The following is a 24,277-nucleotide window of genomic DNA, read 5'->3' as shown; positions in this document are numbered from 1 at the left end:
ACCTGAGAGTTTATTTATTGGAAGTTCTTGTGGTTTATTGATTATTGGTGGTTATTACCTTATCAGACAAATCAACCATGGCTTCTACTTCTTCTGCAGTCCAGGCCTTTCTCCGGAAACATCCACTACAGCGGATACACAGTCCATCCCGCGGTTTCTCTGCCTTGGTTCATGTATGTACTTGGCTTGGTGATCTTGGACTTCTTCTGCTTAGCTAACGTACCCTCCTTTCAGATATTAGGGCTTTCCAGCTTCGTATGGTCTTTTAAATAGTAGGTTCAGAGTCTCACCTGAGTTTATTTATAGGATTATGTTCGATTGTCGGCCTCGATTGGTCGCGGTTGACGTCATCATGGTCACTCGGGCTAATCCTTACGTTCAGTATGCATGAAAATCCCAACCACGCGTAGGTGTTACCAGTCCCATGGCTTTATTAGACACCCCTGTTGGTTAACTTTTCCTTAGCAATGAGGCATATGGCTGGCATTTCCAGTACCTGACGGTCATCGGGTTATCCCTGTCCACGCTCACCTTCGCGGTTGGTCTGCTGGCGGACGTGACCTTATCCTCCCGGCTATTCTTGGTTAAGAACCTCCTGTCGATATGCAGTGCACCTTTAGAAGTTTTAATCAGCATTCTGTATTGGGGTCTCCGCGTGGTCAGTGCTCGATACGCCCTTTTATCCTCTCGGCCGTAATTCGCCAGTTAACTTGTGCTAGATCGATGAACGTTTGGTGATACCTGATTGGGTTGTCATTCCTTTGAACGCAGGTAGGTCCATGTACCAAATTCTCAAATGCCATGATCAATACTGATACAGTCTCCCATAAAGACATTAGTTTCCATGCCATCCCATCCATTGTCCTTCTGATCGACCTCTTCCTGCTTTCCCCACCATGGACGATTAGTATCCTCCCCGCCCTCGGCTTGTCCAGCACCATTGCCTTTGGGTACTGGTTCTGGATCGAACGTTGCTTCTCGTATAATGGATGGTTTGTCACTGTTTCGCAGATACGATTAGCTAAGTGCTAATCTCTCCAGGTACCCTTATCCAATCTTCGAGCAACTTCCTTTTGAAGGCCGCATCGGACTGTTTGCCCTCAGTGCTGCCGTGATGGCTCTGAGTACCGGCACCCTGAAGTGGCTCTACGGCCGCGTGAATGGTTATGGGACCCATTCTAAGCCGCATTCTCGCCCCGGCGCTATCTCTCAGAATGGTAGCCTTTAAACCGTGCGATCTTTCTAATCAGCTTTAGAACTTATCATCTTCAGCATCTTCAGCGAATGCCATTAGCAACAGAGCTCTAGAGTCTGTCTCGATGAATATAGAGCATTTGCACTTATATGTCGATAGATTATTATACATGTCGTTTTACAAGTGGGCCGGAGAGGACACTGGAGGACTAGAACAGTTCGAGAGTTAATGATGTTATTCCCCTCAGCACACCAACCTCGGGTTTCCCCGCATTTTGTATAACCGAGACTCTAAATAACTAGTTATATAAATAAACTTTAGAAACAGTTCGTTGACTGGCCATGGTTCAATCAATTACTAAATTTATCCCAAGAGAGTCTAATCTGTGTAGTGGTTCGCCTCCAGCATGCAATACCTCCCAGCAAAAGACTACGATGTTCCGAACATCGACCTCCTCTCCTTACTGTTTGGTACATCAACCCCATACCATCATCTATATATCTGTACAACTAATACGACCCATAGATTCCCCTCTCTCACTAACCACGGAAACTACCGTTCTCCACGCCGAAGCCGCAGATCCAACAAACAACGTCACCAAAGCCCAAACCCGAGCCATCACCAAGCGCCTCGCACATGTATTCCACACCGACTTTGGGATCGGAAACAATGGCGCCGGAAAAGACACAGTTCTCTGTATCTCATCTAACCAAGTACTTCTTCCAGCGGTGTTCTTTGCCATCATCGCTGCAGGGGGAGTGTATACCGCAGCATCGACGGCCTTTACAGTAGCGGAACTCTCTCGACAGATCCAACAGTCAAAAAGCAAACTGATCATCGCTAGTGCGGATAACGAAGCGAAAGCTCTGGAAGCGGCGCTTGCCTGCGGGATTCCCGTGGAGCGAGTTCTGATCCTCGAGAGCGCAGGCCACAGACGCTTGCTTCGGGATACAGCTAACCCGCAGAGAAACTATCTCCAGAGTAGAAAAGAGCTGGACTGGGAGCAAGTCACGGATCGAATCGAGCTGGAAACAAGACTCATCTGCCTACTATTTTCGAGCGGCACTACCGGAGCTCCAAAAGGTGTTATGCTGTCTAATATGAACCTTGTTTCTGAGGCAATTATCCCGCAATGGGTCCTTCGCGAATCCAGAAAGGGAAAACCCCATCTTGAAGTCCCTTATCGGACGATTGGTCATCTGCCTACTGCGCATATTGCGGGTTGTCTGGGATATTTTATTACTCCTGCCGTTGCGGGAGGTACCGTGTACTGGATGCCGAAGTTCAACATTGACGAGTTCATGGACTATTGTAAAAAGTATCAGATTACGTTTCTGGCTACTGCACCGCCGGTCTATCTTGCTGTTGCGGAGAGTTCACGGGTCACGGATCATTTCGATAGTTTGATCCGAGCGGAGTCGGGGGCTGCGCCGTTATCTACGGAGGTCCAGCGACGTGCAGAGAAGAAATTGGGCTGTTCCATCAGTCAACGCTGGGGAATGACCGAGTCTACTGGAAGCGTGACCACGATGCCTTGGGGTCAGGCGGATAGCACGGGGAGTATCAGCCCTTTGCTGCCGAATACGAGACTCCGCATTGTGGATGAGCAAGATAGGGATGTTGAACAAGGCATGGAGGGAGAAATCTTGGTTAAAGGGCCCATGGTCACGAAGGGTTACTTTGAGAACCCAGAAGCTACTGCAGCGGCTTTCGCGCCCAACGGATGGTTCCGAACTGGAGATATTGGCGTCTGGAACAACGGCCGAATTTACATGGTGGATAGAAAGAAGGTGAGACCGCGTATTACTGCATATGTACGTTGTTATGATAGGCTAATAAGTTACCAGGAACTTATCAAATACAAAGGACTTCAGGTCTCCCCGGTAGAAGTAGAGGCTTGCCTCCTTGGCCATGAATGCGTAGCAGATGCTGCTGTCGTTGGAGTGCCAGACCCATCAGCACCGGGGAACGAGCTGCCCCGAGCATATGTCGTGGTAGAGACCAATAGAAGCATTTCTGAGGAAGAATTAAAAACGCACGTCAAGTCAAATATGGCGCGCCATAAGCAGCTTCGGGGAGGCGTGGTGTTTACGAAAGAAATTCCGAAAAGCTCATCCGGAAAGATACTTCGACGACTACTAAGGGAACAGGCAAGGAAGTCCATGGAACCACGGGCGAAGTTATAGTGTTGTCGATATGCCGCTTGTTCAGCCCTGTGAACAAGAATGTAGGACTCAAGGAGAGCTTATTGTGCTCTTGGCACTGAGATCAACAAGGAACCCCTTTGTGATACAGATGGTGTATATGTATGTATATAAGCGGCATATATACGTATGACAACAAATCGCGCCTTATGGCTGTGCCGTGCCCTAGTCCTAGTACACTCTAGGGTCCGCTGGCACTCTAATCATACGATTTTAGAGACAGCAAACTAAACATATACCAATCCATATACATTTGAGGCTCAGGCACACAGAAGAACTACCAACGGTTAGAAACAAGAACGAAAAAGAAGAACAGGCACCCTCACCTAGGTAGATTCAATCCAAGTATATTTAAATCTGCATCGTTTGCTGCATATCTTCACATAACGTAAAAAAAAATGACCTCATACCCCATGAGGAAGCCATGCCGCTTACATAATCTCATCAAAGCTCCATCCTCACATTAGCCAAACCCGAACTCAACTCCGCATCCACATCGACGACAATCACCTCTGCATTTTGCTCACAACACCCTCCAGGATGCACGCGACCTCGATCAGCGCCCCAGTGCGCACCGCGATGGTTTTCGGACGTATTTCCTCAAAAACCCTCCCCTCGGTTGCATTCCCAGGCAATTCAACGGCACTGTACCAGACCCTCTGCCAGGCACGACCAGCCAGTACCTCCGCACAGATCAAGACCGGCTTCAAGGCGCCATGTGCTCGTCCCCAGGTCCAGATGCCCACTTACCGTGTTGCGTCAATGCGGACAAACTCCACAGTCTCGGAGGCAACTCGCAAGGAAGCCGCCAAACTGACCTGGAACTCGTTCTTCCAGCTCCGCGCCTCTCGTCGTCGCTATTCGCTCGCTTCTTCTGTGGTGTCCTCGATGGCTAGTACTGTCGTTGGTGTGCAGGTTCTTTCCAGCCAGGACCTTGAATCCTTGGGTGCGCAGGTGATGGGTCTGGACCCCTTCGTTGTTCTGGGAATGGCTACCGCGGCTTGTGGTGCTGTGGGTTGGCTGATTGGGCCCTTTGTTGGTAATGCGGCGTGGGGGTTGGTTAATCGGCGGTATAGACAGGCCTTTATGATCGTGAGTTTTATCCTTGTTTCTCGATCTACGATGCATAGCTGCTCGGTTGGCCGCATTGTTACTAACCCGAATTCCGTCACAGAAAGAGAAGGAGTTCTACGACCGAATCAAGCGCTTCCGCGTTGATCCCTCTTCGAACTCCATCGCTAACCCCGTCCCTGATTACTACGGCGAGAAGATCGGTAGCGTGCAGGGATACCGCCAGTGGCTGAAGGATCAGCGTGTGTATAACCGCAAGAGGCGCAACTTTATCCTCTAGATATGGACATTCTTTGCATCTGTGATGGCGAACAATTAACATGAGAGCCCATAGCCTGGGTTTCATTTATGGCATCTTAACATTCCGGTCCTTATTTTCTTTGTTTGTGGGTTCTGCACACCTTTCCTGTATGAGTATCTTGACAACGTCGATGTGTATCTGAGCGCTTACTTCCTTTACTAAATTTAACCTGTATGGGTTTATCATGCTTGATTATTGACATTGTATAGCCAGCCGGAACCCATGTGAATTGACCATTTCAGTTCAGTCTAGGACTTTGATGTCGAAGACGCAGCTCGAGTAGCCAGAATCATTCGTCTACAACTTAGAATCTCCCTTCACAATATTCGGCTTCCTGCTAATATCCGCCTCAGTCCACCAAGGATACATCGCCGGTCCATTATCCACCAGCGTATCCCTAAAATTCGGCTTCCGCTTCTCGAAGAAAGATTGAACACCCTCCTTATTATCCCTACGAAACCCCCCAAGTAAGCCTCACCGCCAAGCAAAAGACCAAAAGAAAAGAAATTGGAACCAACATACCTAGACCCAAACATATGATAAAGAATCGGCGAATCCAACAAATGCGCCTCCTCGGCTGACTCAGGCCCGCGCCAGATCAGCGCCCGATTGAGTCCATTCGCCATCGTGCTCGTGTTCTCTGCGATGTCGGTCGCCAGCGCCAACGCCCGCGGCAGGACCTCCGATTGCTCGGTGAGTGTCTCGGCAAACAGGCCCCCAAAATGCGGAGACGTGGAGGGGAGAACGCTCCCCGTGGACACGAGGTAGAGGGCCTTGCTGTAGCCGATTAATCTGGGGAGGAAGTATGCCGAGCAGGATTCCATGGTGATGCCTCTGCGGGCGAAGACAAAGCCGTATTTACTGGTTGCGTGGGCGACTCTGTTTGAAGGGTTTTTTGTTAGTGATGTCCGGCTTTGTGTAGTTATCTGGTGTGCATGTAGTTAATTACCTGATTACGGCAGGTAGGGTCATGGTCATGCCAACGCCGACAGCTGAGCCTTGCATTGCGGCGATGGTTGGCTTGCTGCAGCGGTGAATTGCGAGGGCTACTCGACCGCCACTGTCTTGACTTCAGTACTGTATCATTCTCAATCGAATAGACAAGTCTAATCCGCAAACTTACCTATCTCGATGATCCATCGGCTTCTCATTACGTCCCTTGGGGAACCCAATTTCCAGATCCGCGCCAGCACAGAATGTATTGCCAGCACCGGTCAAGACGACTACCTTGACCCGCTCATCCACATCAAACATAGCAAAGACCCTCTCCAAATCCTCCGCCATGGGCCCGGTGAAGGCATTGCGCTTCTCCGGCCGGTTCAACACAACCACCACAACCGGTGTGGCCGTTTCAGCGCCCGCCGGGTAATGGGAGACCTTGATGTGTGTTGTGGGGAGCTTCTCGTAGGATGGAGGGATCACAATAGATGCTGTGTTTGGGGACATTTTGGCGTGCTTTTTAGGTCAATGTTTCATGGATTTGTGGATGTATTTACTGTCATACTTTTTTTTTGGTCCAGGTGCGGTGCTTATATTGCGCTGGCTGGAGCCCCTCATCTTTTATGTGAATTGTAAGATATAATCGGCGATTACTGATAGAAGGGCTTCTCCCGAGGCATGCTCGGTAACTGTGTTTGTTGATGGGGGTGGAGCAAGCGTCCAATACCCCACAAAAATGCGGAGAAGCCGGTCCTCGGGATGGTCTTACTAGTTAGTGTTCACGTAGATTATTCTATACGTTTGGTATATTCATGTGTATACTAGGGAATCAGATGTTGTTCTTTGTATTAGATTAATATAGGTTTAAAGCGAATGCTCACTTTCGAAAAAGTAGACAAGAGAAAAAGAGGGGGGAACAAATATTAGGAAGTACAGAAAACTTGACCTAAATTCGAAATACTAAATCAGTAGGTATAATTGATATCAGTATATTGTGTGAAGATAAAAGGACATGAACCTGGTGGGCTCTGCTTCCTCTACCGTAGTATGTCAAGTACGTTCCATTTCCAAATCTTCATGATAAATAAGGTATTCTTAATTCCAAGGTCAAAAACTTCAAGGCACCCCACGGTGGCAGATGGATTCTTATCAATCATCTCATTTATCTCAACGTTCACCGGCCTGACCTGTACGTCGTCCAGGTGTTGTGCCGATATCAGAATTAACCCAGATTTCCAAGAACATTTAAATTAATGTAATGGCGAGCCTGCTCCTAGGGTTACACGGGAACAATTACTTTCGCATTCAGTGTACTTGGTTTGCCGTTCCGGCACGGCAGTTATGAGTTCGTAGGCAATGCGTCTCGCAGCTAGTTCTCGTTGGTGCGTGATCCTGATCTCCTGGGTAGCATTCAAGTTTAACATCATAGTATGCCCTACACTACAAAGTATTCTTGGATGACCTGTCTACCAAATCTTCTCCCTCCCCCCTCCTCAACTTCACTTCTAGGATTCTGCTTTGGTTAAATATTCATGCTTGGCTAATCTTCATGATGTCAGATCATGGTCACTACAGCTCTTCCAGCGTCCCATGCCCTGTGTACACCAAACACACTGTTTCCCGTCTGCCTGGCGCATATACGGTGCCTCTATAGTCAATTTAGTGATATCACAGAAGGTCATGTAGCCCTTTCTGAGCATAGTTGGGAGTATATGTGCACAGATGTTAGAGGAACTGGCAACAATCTTCACTGCTGCGGGTGTCTGTCTTTTATATATTTCGTGCACAAACAACCCTCAGATACCACATAGATAACAAAACTCTATTTATCATCTAGATAATAACCAGTATCACTGAAGATTTACCCAGTCACCTGGAGATTTCAATTGCAAGTTACAGATAAAATACGTCCCCAGTCACCTTGATGTGGCTATGAATGCGTTCGGAGCTGACTGGTGGAGGATCTCTATTGTTTTCATTTTGCGATTTTTGTTTGCTAGAGTAACACTATTTAGCATAATATGCCTACCAATCTACAACCAAGGCGAGATGGCCGAGCGGTCTAAGGCGGTTAGTACCACTATTAAATCCTTATCTTGTCATACAAATAACTAATAATCTCTCAGCTGGAGTAAGGTTCCAGTCTCGAAAGGGGCGTGGGTTCAAATCCCACTCTCGTCAACATCTTTTTTGTTTCCTTTTTTGTTTGCATTTTTTACCTCTCTTACACCCTCCCTCTTCTTCAACCCGAGAAGATCTATCACCTATATCGGATTGAGGCTATCACGTCTATCCATTTTGGTGGACAGATGGTCAATCCACCTCGTGCCGCATTGGGGGTAATATCCACTGTACTCTCTATACCTCACGTCAAAAGTACGACGCTTAACATGGGTCGCACTTCGTATTCATTGTCCAGTTTCCTCCGAGAAGCACAGCCCTCCTGCCATACCTCAACTGGAATGCTGATGACAGATCGTCGCGGAATATCCCGACGCGACCAACACACGCAGGGGAAATGGTGTTATCGAGGTGACGATGCTGCATAAGTTCGAACCCGATGTCTCAGTTGGGCCATGAACTGAAATAGAAAATGGTCCCTGCCAGTTGACACTCGGGCCAATGGTGAAACTCATGAACAGGGCTGATGCTGTGTCATGGCTTACACGGCAACTAGTCAAGACACCAGGATAACATCGTAACACGGTTGCTCCACCTGCAGCATGAGCTTGATAGGGACGAAGGCTGGACTGGAGCTCCACAGCCCCGTTGCTTGTTTCTGGGCCCAAGACTTTTAGCGTCCCTGTCCTCGTATCAACGCCCCCATGTGGAATATCGTTCATGGGAAAATTTCCACGATTATGGTAAGTTCCCATGCGCCTTCCCCGGGTGTGAAGTGTGCCTTGTTTTTCTCGGGTCATCCACGGACTCCGATCTGAACCTTTTTTTTTTATCTCCCCCCAGGTCCCAGGGTTGCTATTATTCTCTACCGATCTTACCTCCCGTGGGAGATATACTACCCCTCGAGAAATCATGTCCCAATGCGTTTCCCCAACAGAAAGCAGAGGCTTTCTCTAATCACCTTCGCCATCCTCTACTTCATCCTCTTCTTCATCTGTCGCGCCAATTCCGCCCGCGACCCAGGCTCATACTTCTTCCAGCCACACGAAGGCTACCGTCCCGCATACAGCCTCACCCGAATCCAAGAATCCCTACACTACCTCGCACGCTTCAACCAAACAACCGGCACACCCCCTAACCAAGCACCACCAACCACAAAGGAACATGTAGACCTCTGCGTGGGTATCGTGACCGTCAAGCGGCCCCTCGCCCAAAACATCGACACAACCATCGCCTCCCTGATTGACAGCCTAAGCCAGCACCAGCGCTCCCAGATCTCCATCCACCTCCTCTTCGCGCTCACCACGCCCACAGACCACCCGGACTACAACCACCCCTGGGTGCACAACACAGTCAATCGTGTCCTAACCTACGACACCCAGAACATCTCCGCCACCACATCCTACCTGCGCACCCTCGAAGCAAACAACAAATTCACCGCGGAGAAATCCCTCATCGACTACGCCATCTCCCTCCGCTCCTGCTACGACACCACCGACGCGCCCTACTTCCTCATGCTGGAAGACGACGTCGTCGCCCAGCGCAACTGGTTCCCAACCACCACCCAAACCCTCCACAGCATCGAGGAATGGGTCCGTCGCGGCGTCGTGCCCCGCGACTGGCTCTACCTCCGTCTCTTCTACACCGAGAAGTTCCTCGGCTGGAACGCCCAGAACTGGAGAGAGTATCTCCTCTGGAGCCTTGCGGCCACCGTCGCCGTCGCGGCGCTGTGTCTTTGTCTGAGGCGGACTGTGCGCCCCGCACACGAGATCCTCTCCAACGCTTTCCTGGGCCTGGTTTGCTTCGCCGCCGTGCCCGCCGTCATTCTCCTGTATTTCGCCTCGGGGCGCGTAACGGTGCAGAGACCCATGCGGCCCGGCGTGCACTTGATGAATCGACACGGATGTTGTTCGCAGGCGCTGGTTTTCCCGCGGGAGAAGGTCCCCGATATCCTCGAGTATATGAAGAAGATGGAGGATGCAACGAAGCCGAAGCCGGTGGACTCTACGCTGGAACGACTGGCGAATGAATATGGGTTTGATCGGTTGGCGATTGCGCCGCCGCAGATGCAGCATGTCGGGGCGGCGTCGTATAAAGAAGACGAGAAGAAATGGCGAAAGGGAGAGTACTCTGTTCGCGGCGCGCATGGGGTTTGGAGCATGGAGTTTGAGAAGGCCTATTCCGAGTATGAGTTGATGCCGTATGGTGGGCATATGGTTGATACTTATTGGCCACGGTAATGACGCTCGGTACACTGGACATGAGGGGGTCTTTTCGTTTTTATGAGTTGTTCGAGATGGGAAGCTCCTCGAGCTCTTATGTGGATATGCTTATGAGAGGCTGCTATGTCAACGAGGTTTTATGATTGTACATACTTATGAATTACATACTCGCATACTCTAGATTTGTTTCATCTTCATTTTACACAGGATGCTTTGCATACGGGGTGATGGCTGTGATTTGCCGTTAAGATGTGTTATTGCAGGCACACGATATACAACCGCTGGTTCTGCTCTCCATACCAAAGTGTATCTACAGAGGGGGTTCTTTCTTTTATCTTTTCCTTTTGACTCCCCACCCACCAAGAAGTGGGTTGGGCAGGCGAATGTACGCTCCAGTCGACAATGTCTCAGGGAACGACGCCTTACTCGAAGTCGTTGCCAGTTCGAGCTATAATATATGCTTATGGTCTGTACCTGGTGATTGCAATTATCAGGAGCCAAACTTAACACTGAAATATATATTAAACACAAGGCGCACAAGGCGCATGGCATTCTTCTACGAAAGAGCATATTGCGGCTATAGTAATACAGACCCCAGTATCTCTACTATCTTTGTAGAGAGTACAGGCAAACAAGAACCAAGAGAAAGAAAGACACTGAAACAACTTAATGCATGCTGGGCCAATACAAAGCCTGCAATGAGTTAACACACCATGAACATCGGCTTGTTCGAAGCGACTTACTTCCCTGACAATTCAGAAATTTATGACAGTGATTCGAGTCTTTTGGATAAGCTCTTTCTCGGTGACCACGACATCAATGCTCTTCAATGTTCCTTTCCCTTCCCCCGTATTCCGATCTAGCTGGGAATGTACCAGGCATCATAATATCTCTTCCTTGCGTTAACTGGCTCGGAAGCGGCTCAGGGTAGCCGGGTAACCTGGGAGACGCATATCCACGCGCTGTATTCATCAGCTTTTCTATCTTCATTCTCATCTCATATATGCGCGCTTACGCTGTATTCCATTTGGTCCAAAATGTATAGGCAGAGGATTCGCTCTAAGTTGCCCACTATTTGGCATAGATGCTGAAGTGGAGGCCGTGAGACGAACTACGTCATGAAAGCCAACGAGTTGCACAGGCCCACTAGGCTCTCCTGAGTCTTGCTGCGGTAGAACTCTCTCACGCGGCATGGGTTCACGTGGTGAGAGCTCTGATGACTGCTGTTGTGGTCCTAGCTGTTGTAGTTCATGCCCGAGGGGCTCTGGCTGTTGCTGTCCTGACGATTGCGGTCCAAGCTGTTGGCGTTGCGGCCTAGGCTGGTGAGGTTCTTGCTCCTGTGCCCCTTGCTCTGATCGCTGTCGCTCGGCTGCGATCAGCTCATCACTGCTAGCTGCCAAAGACCCCTCCACACTTCGCTCAGTCCCATGCAAATCATCATCATCATTATCGCCATCGTCATCATAATGAGTTACGACGAATGAAGGGATGGTCCCGGTGGTTTGATTCCAAGTCCCATTAACTGATGCAATACGTAATGTGCGGCGCCTTAACGTCCCGGGTATATGGTTAGGGACAGGAGCATTGAAGATATCTCCATTAGCATTTATTCTGGGCATTAAGAGATGTCGAATCCCTCTTTGGATACTCTGATTCCACTCGACTAGCGTGCGCCAAAATGCAAACGGTAATCTGAGGAGCTTCTGCAAGATTCTAAATATCAGAGCAATTAGGGAGAGGACGTCGAGTATGATATCCGCGATGAGGTAAAAGCACATGGATGAAGGGTAATAGTAGGCAAGAGTGAAAGAGAGTGTGATGATAAGAGAATAAAATCAACTATTTAATTGAACGTGATGTATAATTGGTACGAATGGGGTGTATAGTGAGTGATGGGATATGTTGAAGAATTTTAGGGGTTAAAAGATGAAGGTCCATCCTGTAGAGCATTGTGGCCTGACGAGGAAGGAGCTCTGTAGAGCGTGCTTCAGAGTGTATCGTGTTGGACTTGCTCAGAGGAGCAGGAGCGACGATATATGGAATATTCATGAGCCTGAGGCAGGCAGTACTATGGTATCTTGCTAAGGCAAGGCCATCGCGGACCAACGGAAAGGGCTCGCCATGCTGTACAGAAAGTATAAACCAGGTATCTAGTAGTTCATTAGCAGTGTATTGTATACTTTCATCGGGTAACGCGAATGTAGCCATGATTGCAGTGCATTCTTTGTACAAATGGACAAAATCCACAATAGCAAAGTGGATGAGGCGCAGGGATATTCCCCATGGATAATGGATACGGAGTCCAGTCCACTTCAATCGCCCTGCACAGTGGATCCACCAAGGGGTCAGGGACGTGGGGAAGGAGACCCCGAGCACAGTTTACTATACTATGTAAATTTGATAAATGTACAGTATGGAGTAAAGCGATCTCAGATCAGGTGAATCCCAGGCACCTGATTAGATAAGAGACCCCAAAATCACATCATTCCGCAAACGTGCGGAAAAATCGCCATCACGCGCCAAGAGCAACGGCTTTCATCAAGAAGTTCTTTTGGCGTTCTAGAGGGGCTGCTTCTTGGCCCCGATCAACTTACAGAATTTTCCCCCTTCGCCACTGCGTGTCAGCCCTGTTGACCTTACTGGTTCCTATTTTCTCGGTTCATTTAATTATCTGGAGTCCCATCTGAGACCCCTCCCATTGCCTGCAAACCCACTGCGCAATCCCACTACCCGATCGCAGCCTTTCCCCGCCAACGCCCTTTATACATTCGGCTATTCACGTTCCCTTGAGCAGCTACTCGCAACCATGAGTCGCTACGTATCTTACGGCCGCGGAGGCGCAGGTACGTAGACCCCTGAAGCTATATGAATTTTGGAACTTGTTTTTGACGACACGCAGGCAATATTTTCTCCGGTGAAAGCCATACAACCCCGAAAGATCTCGTCACACCCACGATCAAGCAAGAAGTTTATACCACCGGTCGCGGCGGCTCAGGAAATATGGTCGTAAACGATCCCGAGCACCCGGAGATTGCACGCGAGAGTCAGGATGTAGAGGCGCCGCCATTGCGTGTCGAGGAGGCTCCTCATCACACCGGACGGGGTATGTTGTCGAAGGGACCTATGTTATATTGACTAGCATGCTGATCGTGACTCCGATGTATACAGGTGGTGCTGCAAATGCGTATATTCCTTCCCCCGAAGAAGAGAAGAAGGAGGCTCGTGAGCAAGAGGAACAATTGCGCCGAATTCGCACTGCGTCTAGAGACCGATTGAAGGATGCTGAGCGTGCCGCTGAAAAGCGCAGCGAGTCATCGTCGAGCTGAGAAACCTTACTTTTAATTAAATGGCACGTCTCGAGTCGCTTTCTTTTGGAGTGGTATCCTGCTTTCTTAGTTCAGTGTTCGTGATTCTGATCAGTGGGTCATTGAACTCATTCTCGCGAATGCATCGATCGTGGCATGTTGGGAGCGGAGCGCTGCTGGCAGTGCATGATTTTGACTTGTGACTCGGAGAGAAGTGTCGCCGACGACTTTCCTCCCTTTTGTGCTGTCTCGTTTCAATGTCTTGTTTGTCTTGTATCTCGTCTCTTATTCCCTTTCATTTTCTTACCTCTTATTAAATTAATGAATACCCATGTTTGTTGTGAACCGGGGGAGTACTAGTATTAGGAACTGAAGAGTCAGCCAGTTTTGGTGGTTTCGTACGGTGCTTATTTATACTAGTAGCATTCAATTGATGCACCAATGACTGCAATGAGTCTTATCGCCACTTATCCGCGCTAGCTTGACGTTGCAGCATGTCTGCCTCCAGTCGATCGAATAGAAATTCTGGGTAAGATCTACAATGTACTAGTCGTCTATGCTTAGGTATGATGCTTGCGTGGTCCGAATGACCGCTCCAATGAAATCTCATGATTTTATCGTCATGTAATATTCGCTTTGCTCTGGTAAAATCTTCTGAACACTGATTAAGTATGGTCATTCCATCATGATATACATACAGGCACGATGCAAATAATGGCTTGATCCCAGGCCTGCTGTGACCGTTGCCTCTCCGATTGAGCCTCGGTAGACAAATCCATCCGATCCTGTACTCCGTTACGCCGCTAAGCCCGATTCTTTTCACGGAGCTGGTCCCTATTTCTTAAGAGATGCCAAAATTTTATTGCTCAGATGTGAAGGGTGTCAGCTTCCCTATGCCTGACTTGTTGTCAACATGCCATTCTTGAGAAGTGCAGCTCAAATATGACCGGGTGTCCTCTGACTGGCTTCCATGACAATGTATTAGAAGCGTGACGAGTATGGTCTCACCGTGGGGGAATATAGCATCCCGTAGCATCAAGAACCCAGTTCAAAGACTGCTTTGCTTCCGTATCGAGGTGTTGTCCAATCTGCCTAATAAGCCTGGCTCCCCATTCACCCATCCACCAATGTTCTCTTAAGGAGTGAAGAATAACAGCAAAATGACCGAGGACAATCAGAGCAAACGGCTGTCGTTCTCTAAGCAAGTCAACGAATCGCGGTGGAATCTGAAAGATCCACTGAAATGTGGCAATCATGATCTCTCCGCCTCTTGCGAACTTGTCCAGCGACTCTCCTAAGTACTTGATGGTGGGACTATAAACATCACTCTCATGCGCCGGATTTTGTCGGGCCAAGGTCGCGTTCATTCTGAGAAGCGCCATTATAGCGAGTCGTGACGTGTCGGGCATGCGTGGCGGCGGATCGCTGGATTCAACTAATTCTTTCATTTCCCCTAACTTGACCCCGGTGATCATCGCTGGTATGGAATCCCCCATTGCCCTGGTGAGCCGGAATATCTCGCAAAGCTCGTCTAACGGGGTTTGATCTTCATTTGATTCCACGATGAGAGGAAGAGCGAATGCAGACACAATCAATATATGGTATAGCGCGAACAATGCGTTTGTGTTGGAGTCGTTCAGTTTACCCTTCACCTTCTCCAGGCCGACCCGGGCCTGGCTCTGGTAAGACCGTGCTATCATTAAGTGACTCTCCTTTGTAGTACCGCTATTATCAAATGCGAGATGAAGTGCCGATAGTGCGAGAATACCATGCATGAGGAAGGGGTGGTGTATCGCCTCTCGAGGCACGACGACACGCCAAATCCATTCAACCGTGTCATCCCGGGAGATAGAGCGATACGTTGCTGTACACCATTGGATCATGAGCTCTAATTCTTCCACACCGAGTTCTTTAGGTGCAGAGGCAGGGTTGGTGTGGTCTCCCATCATGATTCTCTATTGTGCAACAAGATGATGGCTGTGCGGTTGGTGACGATATTTGGGGGAAAGGTAAGGAAGACGATGTATAGTATAGACAAGCCTTGGTGCTCGAGCACATGTACTGCGATAGGACAAATAGATGAGAATACCGCGACCTGTCCTATACATAACAGATTAGTAGGTCCGGAGGAGTCAGACAAAGACGCCTCAGGCACACCGTCCAAAGAAACCATACAAACTTGGAAACCAACACTTGCATTCGCAACGGTCAATCCGAAATGATCCTTTGCGATTTCGCGGCACAGGCATTTCTCCAAAGCAACTTGAGCGGTCGAGAAATGTGGGAGCCGTTCGTCATAAATGTTATTACGGCAATGTCATTCGGCTGATTTTCTTGACATTCTGAAGTGAGTACATCTTTACAAGACCCAACGAAAAACCCGGCAGAGCTTTGGATGTTGCACCAGGTATTTATTGTACCTGAGCTAGACTAGTGCTCATGAACAGCTTGATTACCCCGAGTGGGTCAACAACTTGTTGCTTTACGAGATCATCCCTTGGCAGGGCTGTTGTTCGTTGTCTTCGACAGGGGAGTCCTGTGCTCCTCGTCGGCCTTCTGCGCACGACTCTATTGAATGAATACATCCATGACCATCTACAATATCCTAAGTAGGAAAGAGGTCTCAATGAATTGAGACTCATTTCGCAGATCGATTACGCTTGCACCCACTAGCCCTTGCTGACGAGACAAATGGAAACGCATGGGACCCATTATGAATATCACCAGAATACTATTGAGAACCGAAGATTGGCAGTCGCTTAGACCTCCGAGTGCTTACAGGGCTCCGCCCGGACATCTTTGCAGTGGTCGAATTACCCTTTTGAGGAACAAGGAATAACATAAACAAGAAAATGCTCCAGAGTGCCGATAGAGTGGGAAGTCGTCCGGACTACGCCGCAAGTCCACGCGGTGTTGACGGATTATTGGATCTCATCGTCATGCCATGTTGGGACAAGGGCCACGCGCCGAGAATCCACTTCCCTGCCACTAGTCTCAACCGGGTATCGAGCGGCGAGCCCTTCTTTTTCCGTTTCCATTAACAAGTACTCTTGGTCTTCACATCCATCAATGATTGGATCGATACTTCAAGTCAACGACAGACACTTGCGCTTTGTCCCATGGTTGACCGGCCAGATTGAGTCCTATCAATGAAGGAGGGCCGCTTTCCCGGAGAGGATCTACTAAGATTTGCTCTTTGTTTGCTGACTCCTCTGGAACACCACGAGATAGGCTCATCCATTGCCTTGGGATTGAGAGGGTTTTCCAGAATTTTCGCTCGCAGCATGGTCGAATAAATCTCTTGTGACTGGACGACCGCCAACGACCCACTCCTTATGGTTGGCCCAAGCTCCTGTGGCGAAAAGGTCATGCATGCGATCTTCTTTCGCCGGGCACGTAAGGTGGCTTGTAGTGAACCCAGCTGAATGGAGACGAGACTTGCCTGTCGGTCAAGTTAATCCTGGGCCCAAAATGCACCGACAAGGGACTTTAAAGTCAACCATCCGTAAAGGAGTGCTCGCTCAGATGACTATCACCGAGCGGGCAATTGCAGAGCTTGTCATTGTTCGCATCCAAAGCAACCCTTAACGTAGTGGCTAAGAAGCCGGCGGTCATGCAGCTGGTGGGTCGGGGAGCTCATTTCGCATATTGAAACCCAATCGGTCCTGCTAAACTGGGGGTGGATTCTCATGTACGAGTTACGTATTGTCCCTTGGCTATTATTGCTCATGTTCTCTTTCCACTTATGGAACCATTCCCGATACCTGTTCATATTGCGCCCCGCCAGAGTTCATTATCCTAATTCAGATAGAGGAGCATGTATGCCACATGTCGATCTTGTTCAATCTCTGTTGCACCTAATGGTCAGTCGACATATGTCATTAGAAGGATTTATGCTTAATAGAATTTTTCTCGCTGTCGGTACTACGTCCTCTTCTCTCTTCCCTCGAGTTAGATTTGACGGCCCTCATACCGGATCTAGATTAGCACCATCTTGACCTATTGTTGTACATACATCCCACACGTGATCGGCATCTCTTTATATACACCTTCGAGAGCAGGTTTTCTTTACCAGACAGTGACTGGCGCCCGTGTGGCGCCCGGAGCCCGATACAGTTCTTGATTGAGATATCATTGGCTCAATTCGACCGTTGGCTGAAGGATTTATGTACTAATCATAGATAGTGTTTTTGGAACATGTCAGGTAGTACACATATACTAGTACTGGCCTTAGCAATAATCTTATAGCGCCAACGGCGCGAAACGGCTGCCTAAAGCCAGCCGCACTCGAAAGAACAATCCTGCTCCACAGCTCCTTCATTATCCTTGGTGAGCCGTTGGTTAAATAATTACTAGACATCCATGCTCATAATGAACATATTCCATGTCCCTCTACGGCTGCAGCGACACCGTCCCAAATCGGTCGAGCGCCGTTCAATAACACCATCGAATGCACACGGGGATAGACACAGAAAACCAGAACGCTGATGTGTTATTCCAGACTTTCCCGGGACATATCAAGACCAAACACTACGTTAGAGCGGTGATTGAATATCCAACAGCCAGGTCTGGTTTTATAAAATATCGCAATAGATCCGCGCTATACTTAGTGCTGATTGATCGTTGTCCTAGTAGGGCTATCTTAGTTTTGTATGAATTCCTTTGAACAGCCAAAGTGCATATATCCAAAACTACCAGTAGCTATCAAAGTCAGGCTTGGTTGGTGGAAGGCTACTACGTACCCACAAGTGTTCCAACCGACAGCTGTTCCCGTTCTCTTAGTCTCCACGACCCATATATACCGGTAGTGGATCTATATCACCGAGAGGCCATTATTTCCTAATGAGCAATTGCCCAACAGACGTCATGATACAACCCTTTCTCTTGGACGAGAAAGACCATCCTTCCAGCACTATAACCACTAGCATTTAAGTAGCGAATTCCCATATCGTGAATTATACACGGCTCTGCATACCCTACAATCTCGAAATACTCAAAGACATACATCAATAAGAGCTTGGTGTAACTGGAACTAGAAAAAAGTCATCTATAAGACGCCCACGGTATTAGTAGTGATACCGCTACCCAAGCTAAAAAAATCTCGAGATATGCCTAACTTGATTAAATCCTACCGTATAAACCACACAAAAATACCACAAGAACATCGAATATTTAGCACGATTTAGAGATTCCGCTCCGCGGATTAGTTTATTGAGTTCGACAGATGTAGTGAGCTAATCTACGTCATGATGGAGACTATTATATAGAGAACGACCTTAGTACCTTATGGTCAATATATGACCCATAATCGCTTTGTGAGGGCCACGCAGTGCTCCAGAACCATGTCTACGACTCGCAGGCCGACTTCATCCCGCACATGGACCAACTTCCGCTTATTCTCAGCCTAAAAAAAAGGGAAGAAGACAATAGAGATAGTAGTGCCACGAATAGACTTCAAAAGCCAAATCACATGGTTCAATAGCAAACTTGACTTCGCTAGAGTCAGGCTATATCAGGATCGGAAGATAAGTCTACTCATGTAAAAATGCCTCCGAACAAATGCCCGCGTTATGGCCTAGTATATGCTGAAGAACATAGACACAATACTAGTAGTCTTCATACTAACGGAGCCCTAACACCATTCTTTACGAGGCTCTTTGCCGAGATCCATCCTTCTCCGCTGATCCCACCACCCATGATAGCGAGAGGATTGGTTTAGGGTGGAGTGCTCGCCTTATCGGAGTGGGGGCCTTGAACTCTGTTTCTGACCATGATGCTTGGGTTTCTGAGCTTAGCTATTAAGATTGTTCAGCGGGTGTGCTGTATTGAATCTTCTTGACGTTAAACACGTCAATGGTGACGTTTGCAGACCATTTTACTCCGAGAGTGAGTCAGAAAGCTTCGCGTTTATTACAATTTTTAATGAATAGGCCCCCAGTCGCATTATCCACGTAGTTCTTGATGTTTACCAGGCAGCGCCAGCTGATAGGTAACACACGTGTCGTCGCCTAGTCATAACGACGCTAGAGAATTCCTTGGTAACAGCCTCGCCACTGACAATCACTCGAGCTGATTAAGCTATGCAGCGGCTTTAGCCATTCCAACAATCTGTGGTTTGCGATTCTTGGTTTGTGAAGCAAAATACCTGCTTCCGGGATCTGGAAATCACTGTTTGTCAAATGAACGAGACTCTCCGAGCCAACGATTAGGTTTATCTAGAGTTCTTGTACAGGTACATGCGTTCATCGGCTGGGGGTGTTGACGGCGGCACCATGGATGGTGATCTATCTTACAGGAGTTGATGAAAGGTGAAACTTGTAAAATGTCATTTCAAAATTCAGGTGGGGCTATTGATTCATTGCTCATTGGTTTTGTAGGCCTTGGGTTGTGATATTTGCTGGCTGTTGTGTCTTTATGCAGTCATCATCGCGATAATAGTTTAGGTAATCTTCGAGGGCATAAAGTTTTGCGCGAACCAGAAAGAAACATAAATCCCACTTTGCATGAGGGGTATTACGTAGAGCACCTGAGATGAACCCTTGGCGTTATCATTCGATATATAGATAGGGAGTCGCTGCGCCCCGATTTTTCGCAGTTCAATGACGCGGGGATTGCGACCAGGTATCCCGGCCGAGTAACAGGGGTACAACATCTGCAAGAGTTATTCGGTTCAGTTTCTCTTCTCCTGGCAACCATGGTTTCACCTTGAATGACTGATTGTCTGAGTACACCAGCACAGATATCCTCCCGAAGCCAAACAATGCATTATGCGACTATCTCCTACTGTCAGCAGACGATTAGGCCTGTAGACAAAGAATTCAGGCATCCTGCCGGTCGAGGACGGAGGGGTTACCATGGACAGCAGAACGAAGTGGGAGAACCGCAGACGGGGAACCGCAGTCCCCGCTTCCATCAGCGCGTGCAGCCGTAACCCGACTCGCTGGCGAAACTTTCTTAGGCATCGCGTTGGCGCGTGCCAAGGACGACGGATCATGCTTAGGGCCTGACAAGTGCTGATCCGATTTAGCTCTGACCGCCTCAGGTAAAGAAACGAATTGACCGAGTTCATCTCATGGAGGGGGGAAGAAAGACAAGGGAGGAAAAAATAAAAGAGAGAATATAGGTGAGACAGTACCTTTTGCGGTAGATGTGCCTTGCGTTATCTTCCCACTGAACCTGAAAACGGATCGCGCTCGGGTCAAGCTTGCTCTGCGTTAACCCAAACCGGAGAACCACTTGGGTAATATGGTTACTCCTCAGGACTGAGGATCGTCTTTATGACAGCCGTAAAAATAAATTGTGCTGAATACAGCAGCGCAGATTGGTCGGGGCAATCCTTGACCTCCACTGGACTAGGGTTTTGCCGCTGTTGGGCTGCTAGGCATCTGGATCTAAACCCCTCCGTCGTTGATCATTACATTTTTCGGAAACCCCACGGACTTGAGATAATTTGAAATAATTCCTCAAAAGGTGGACACAAAAATTCCAAAGTGACTGGCTGAGAATACCGATATAAAGGAAAGTAGAAAAAGTAAAAAAAAAGAAAACAGAAAAATCAATTTATAGAGAGCATCTGTGGAAAAGAACAAAGATCAAATATACAAGTGTCTTTTGGTGAGTCGATAGATCGTGTGCGATTGTCGGGCTTTGGCGGTTAATTTCTCACATTCCGGCGCTACGCCCAGAAGGGAGGAAGTCTGAACCCGACGGTCTGGGTCGAGGTTCCTGCGGCGGGCTGATCATCGCCGAATCCGTGAGTCTGGTTGCTGCATCTCGTCAGAGAGTAAGTCATTCTGCGAAGAACAAAGACGAACCCAATTTAGTATTGGTATCGTGACGAAAATAGAAGAAAGTGGCGAGAAAAAAAAAGGTACCAAAGAGACAAATAAAATTATACAACAGATATCAGCGTCTATTAATTAGCAGGGGCAAAGAACTCAATTGAATGAAACATAATGAGAAAACATAATAGCACCGGTGGTATCGGAAAGAAGATGATCGCCAGAAGTTAAAGTTAATAAAAATTTTAATGATTAAAAATAGAGGAATAAATTTCTAAGGGTATGAGCTCATCCACAGTCGAGTTTCTCTCTCTTGTCTGGACCTCTCGTGACTGTCCACGCTCTCCGCTTCGTCATTCGGCTCTCTCACCTTTTCTTCCCTCATTTCCCACTTGCTCTTTCCTCACAAATTCCCCCACACCCAACACGTCCCAACTTCAGTATCAACCCTTGGGTTGCTCTGCAGCTTCTGACTCCACCGATTATATCCAAGTGGCTTCTTCCTTACGACCCTGAAGATTAACGTGGACGCTGTGTGCGAACCTTTGGTCCTGAGGTCGATCCGTGGAAGACCTAGCGAATCTCCCGCAGTTTGACAGCTCTTTCTTACGGCTCAACCACAGCGATCGTCAATTACCCTCTAAAAGTCTCAGCAAAGTGGTAGTACGCGTTGCAAATTGACTGAACTGTACGTGATTTAAAAGATAAGTGTCTGGTGTTCGTGGTGATCGTTTAACTTATCGCCCCGATAGCTGAGGTCAGTCGCGCATCCTATCTTTCGGGTACGCCCCTCTTTCGCCACTTTTTTCCCTGGCGCCCTCTCAGAAATTGCACCCCCGCAACGATCGTACCTTTCACCACCGCACGCGTCTCTCCCCACAAGCAGTTTACTGTGGCCCGTACCATTGTGTGCTATATTTCCTTGCCAGTTCGCTTCGGTAAGCTGGAGTTGTCCCAGCACAGGTTGAGGACCGACAAGCTTTCAGCCAGTGCTCGCTTCGGTCGCGGCTTTCACGAACTTCAACCATCGCCAGAGTCAATGGTCTAACTGTGACGTTGGAAGCTTCTCGCATGCTCTATAGACGCTAGTTCCATCTATCTAGCTCTTAATCCATCTACGAAACGGGAACACCGGTTGTCATTATCGCCTATTCCCCTCGCACGCCATGTATGCTATCGAAGAAAGGGCACATCCACCACCGCCGCCGCCTCTCTCCATGGATCGAATTCCCCCGCCTTCCTCATCATATCCCACTCCGGGCTCCGGGGGTGGAATGGTCTCCGCAGGTATTCCGTCATCCAGCCACCTAGCGCCGCTTTCGACGGTCCACGAGGGTCGCATTTGGTCTCTGCAAGTTGTGCAGCAACCGATTCGGGCCCGAATGTGCGGCTTTGGCGACAAGGTTAGTTCCCATATATCCTATATACCGACTAACTGCTTATTGATCGATCTAGGATCGGAGGCCCATTACCCCTCCTCCGTGCATCCGCCTGATAGTTAAGGACGCTCAAACCGAAAAAGAGATCGATATCAAGTATGTAAACCTTGGAATCATGTGAATTAGTTGCGGCGCTGACCTTGGTTCCAGTGAGATTGATACTTCTTTTTACGTCCTCATGGTAGACTTGTGGAACGCGGAGGGAACTAACGAGGTGAATTTGGTCAAACATTCAGCAACCTCTCCGTCGATATCAACGGCCATGTCCTCTTCGTACCCGCCACCGCCGCAAACAATGTCCCCTACCTATGCGCAATACCCACAAAATGCCTACGGTCAGCCGGTCCCCTACCCGCAAATGAATAGCTATTACCCTGGAAACCCTCAGCTACAGTATCAAAATCCTTATGGCGCCAGTCCCCAGACCTCTTACTACCAACCATACTACCCGACCGGCGGTCATATGCCACAGGCCAATATCTCCCCTGCGCAACCGGTTAGCACGGGGCCTGGCGGCATGTTCACGCGCAACCTCATCGGAAGTCTCAGTGCCAGTGCCTTCCGTCTGACCGATCCAGACAATAAAATCGGCGTATGGTTCATCCTACAAGATTTGAGTGTACGGACTGAAGGGGTCTTCCGGTCAGTGCTCATCAATTGTAATTTGTTGCAATGCATCTTTACTAACTTTCTTTTTAGCCTTAAAATGAGCTTTGTCAACGTGGGCACTCAATCTAGTGATTCTCCTAACGGAGGAGTGTCTGTGATCAATCATGGATCGGCGCCCGTCCTAGCGTCCGTCTTCTCCGAGCCATTCCAAGTTTTCTCGGCCAAGAAGTTCCCCGGAGTGATCGAGAGTACGACACTCAGCAAGTGCTTCGCTCTCCAAGGCATCAAAATTCCTATCCGGAAAGATGGCGTGAAGGGCTCACGCGGCCGGAACAACGATGACGACGATGGGGATGATTACGATTAAGAAAGCCGCGTTGCTTTGCTGCACTAACCCGTACATTGGGTTGAGAGGCATTGTGACTCAAGCGGCCTTAATTTCATGGTTCTAATCATTTTACGCATTTACGGGTTAAGACATGGGGCAAGGTTTCGGTCGGCGGTGTTCAGGGCAAGACGGGTTCTTTCAAATGGGTGGGATGTATTGCTATCAGGATTGGTGCCGCGGTGTTTTTTTTTTTTTTGTCTTTTTTTTTTCTGGCTCTTATTTTTTTTTTGCTAATTGTTGATTCACCCCCTTTTGTTTTTGCTTTATAATATCCCCCTTTTTGTCACATCTTTTTTAATCGTCTCAAGATGTATGTTCTACTGTGTGGGTGCTGTCCGGAGTGCGTGAGACATATATCTCCTTGCTTTTCTTTCTTTTATGTGTATTTGTTCAAACCGCGCTGAGCACTCGATCATCTCTAAGTATTGAGACTGAGCGCTTCATGTATGTTTTGCCACGGAATTGAAAGAACCGACAGGATGGAATATGCCCTAATCCATGGATAATGCGGAGAAGTGACATCAGAAGTGGATTGCCATATCAGGTGATCGAACTTGTAGGTCTCATGCATGGAAGGAAAAAAACTCAATTGAGGCCCGCAATTAAGTAATTTTAACTTCGTGCGAAATCCATAGAAAGCGTTGCCTCTGAGGACCCTGGAACAAATATAGTCTACCTGCAGACGGGTCTCGTATCCGTAAT

At 48.4% G+C, this 24,277-nt stretch overlaps 9 protein-coding genes across 9 annotated transcripts; 6 read left to right on the top strand and 3 right to left on the bottom strand.

Annotated features, from left to right (window-relative positions):
* The first annotated feature begins 19 nt into the window (after positions 1 to 19).
* BDV37DRAFT_244578 (putative integral membrane protein) lies at positions 20 to 1,525 on the top strand. The gene is made up of 7 exons (XM_032081560.1): positions 20 to 173; positions 235 to 272; positions 383 to 406; positions 466 to 658; positions 720 to 771; positions 833 to 992; positions 1,042 to 1,525. Exons 1-7 carry the CDS (start codon positions 78 to 80, stop codon positions 1,226 to 1,228), a joined length of 750 nt encoding a protein of 249 aa, XP_031943058.1. The 5' UTR covers positions 20 to 77; the 3' UTR covers positions 1,229 to 1,525.
* Positions 1,526 to 3,714: 2,189 nt separating this feature from the next.
* Positions 3,715 to 4,909, top strand: BDV37DRAFT_87420 (presequence translocated-associated motor subunit PAM17). Its single transcript, XM_032091370.1, has 2 exons — positions 3,715 to 4,491; positions 4,574 to 4,909. Exons 1-2 carry the CDS (start codon positions 3,940 to 3,942, stop codon positions 4,748 to 4,750), a joined length of 729 nt encoding a protein of 242 aa, XP_031943057.1. The 5' UTR covers positions 3,715 to 3,939; the 3' UTR covers positions 4,751 to 4,909.
* Positions 4,910 to 5,068: 159 nt separating this feature from the next.
* Positions 5,069 to 6,217, bottom strand: BDV37DRAFT_270461 (enoyl-CoA hydratase/isomerase family protein; the record flags this gene model as incomplete). The annotated part of the gene is made up of 4 exons (XM_032084564.1): positions 5,069 to 5,222; positions 5,294 to 5,650; positions 5,721 to 5,831; positions 5,895 to 6,217. The coding sequence occupies 4 exons, from the start codon at positions 6,215 to 6,217 to the stop codon at positions 5,069 to 5,071; spliced, it is 945 nt and encodes a 314-aa protein (XP_031943056.1).
* Positions 6,218 to 7,996: 1,779 nt separating this feature from the next.
* BDV37DRAFT_244572 (uncharacterized protein) lies at positions 7,997 to 8,298 on the top strand. The gene has a single exon (XM_032081559.1). It carries the CDS (start codon positions 8,020 to 8,022, stop codon positions 8,257 to 8,259), a length of 240 nt encoding a protein of 79 aa, XP_031943055.1. The 5' UTR covers positions 7,997 to 8,019; the 3' UTR covers positions 8,260 to 8,298.
* A 274-nt stretch (positions 8,299 to 8,572) lies between these two features.
* On the top strand, positions 8,573 to 10,212 carry BDV37DRAFT_244571 (uncharacterized protein). Its single transcript, XM_032081558.1, has one exon. It carries the CDS (start codon positions 8,752 to 8,754, stop codon positions 10,069 to 10,071), a length of 1,320 nt encoding a protein of 439 aa, XP_031943054.1. The 5' UTR covers positions 8,573 to 8,751; the 3' UTR covers positions 10,072 to 10,212.
* Positions 10,213 to 10,718: 506 nt separating this feature from the next.
* BDV37DRAFT_87389 (uncharacterized protein) lies at positions 10,719 to 11,966 on the bottom strand. The gene has a single exon (XM_032091369.1). The coding sequence runs from the start codon at positions 11,829 to 11,831 to the stop codon at positions 11,046 to 11,048; it is 786 nt and encodes a 261-aa protein (XP_031943053.1). The 5' UTR covers positions 11,832 to 11,966; the 3' UTR covers positions 10,719 to 11,045.
* Positions 11,967 to 12,859: 893 nt separating this feature from the next.
* On the top strand, positions 12,860 to 13,379 carry BDV37DRAFT_281567 (DUF3602 domain-containing protein; the record flags this gene model as incomplete). The annotated part of the gene is made up of 3 exons (XM_032086843.1): positions 12,860 to 12,896; positions 12,953 to 13,156; positions 13,222 to 13,379. The coding sequence occupies 3 exons, from the start codon at positions 12,860 to 12,862 to the stop codon at positions 13,377 to 13,379; spliced, it is 399 nt and encodes a 132-aa protein (XP_031943052.1).
* Positions 13,380 to 13,962: 583 nt separating this feature from the next.
* Positions 13,963 to 15,713, bottom strand: BDV37DRAFT_244562 (uncharacterized protein). Its single transcript, XM_032081557.1, has 2 exons — positions 15,516 to 15,713; positions 13,963 to 15,458 (listed from the first exon to the last, which is right to left on the bottom strand). The coding sequence occupies exon 2, from the start codon at positions 15,305 to 15,307 to the stop codon at positions 14,363 to 14,365; it is 945 nt and encodes a 314-aa protein (XP_031943051.1). The 5' UTR covers positions 15,308 to 15,458; positions 15,516 to 15,713; the 3' UTR covers positions 13,963 to 14,362.
* Positions 15,714 to 22,012: 6,299 nt separating this feature from the next.
* On the top strand, positions 22,013 to 23,774 carry BDV37DRAFT_87136 (velvet factor family protein). The gene is made up of 4 exons (XM_032091367.1): positions 22,013 to 22,542; positions 22,595 to 22,674; positions 22,729 to 23,220; positions 23,278 to 23,774. Exons 1-4 carry the CDS (start codon positions 22,306 to 22,308, stop codon positions 23,552 to 23,554), a joined length of 1,086 nt encoding a protein of 361 aa, XP_031943050.1. The 5' UTR covers positions 22,013 to 22,305; the 3' UTR covers positions 23,555 to 23,774.
* The last annotated feature ends 503 nt before the right edge of the window (positions 23,775 to 24,277 follow it).

This window comes from Aspergillus pseudonomiae, assembly GCF_009193645.1.
Source record: "Aspergillus pseudonomiae strain CBS 119388 unplaced genomic scaffold BDV37scaffold_21, whole genome shotgun sequence".
NCBI lineage: Eukaryota > Fungi > Ascomycota > Eurotiomycetes > Eurotiales > Aspergillaceae > Aspergillus > Aspergillus pseudonomiae.
Note: the sequence above shows the minus strand (reverse complement) of the source record. Positions and strands in the feature narration are given on the sequence as shown.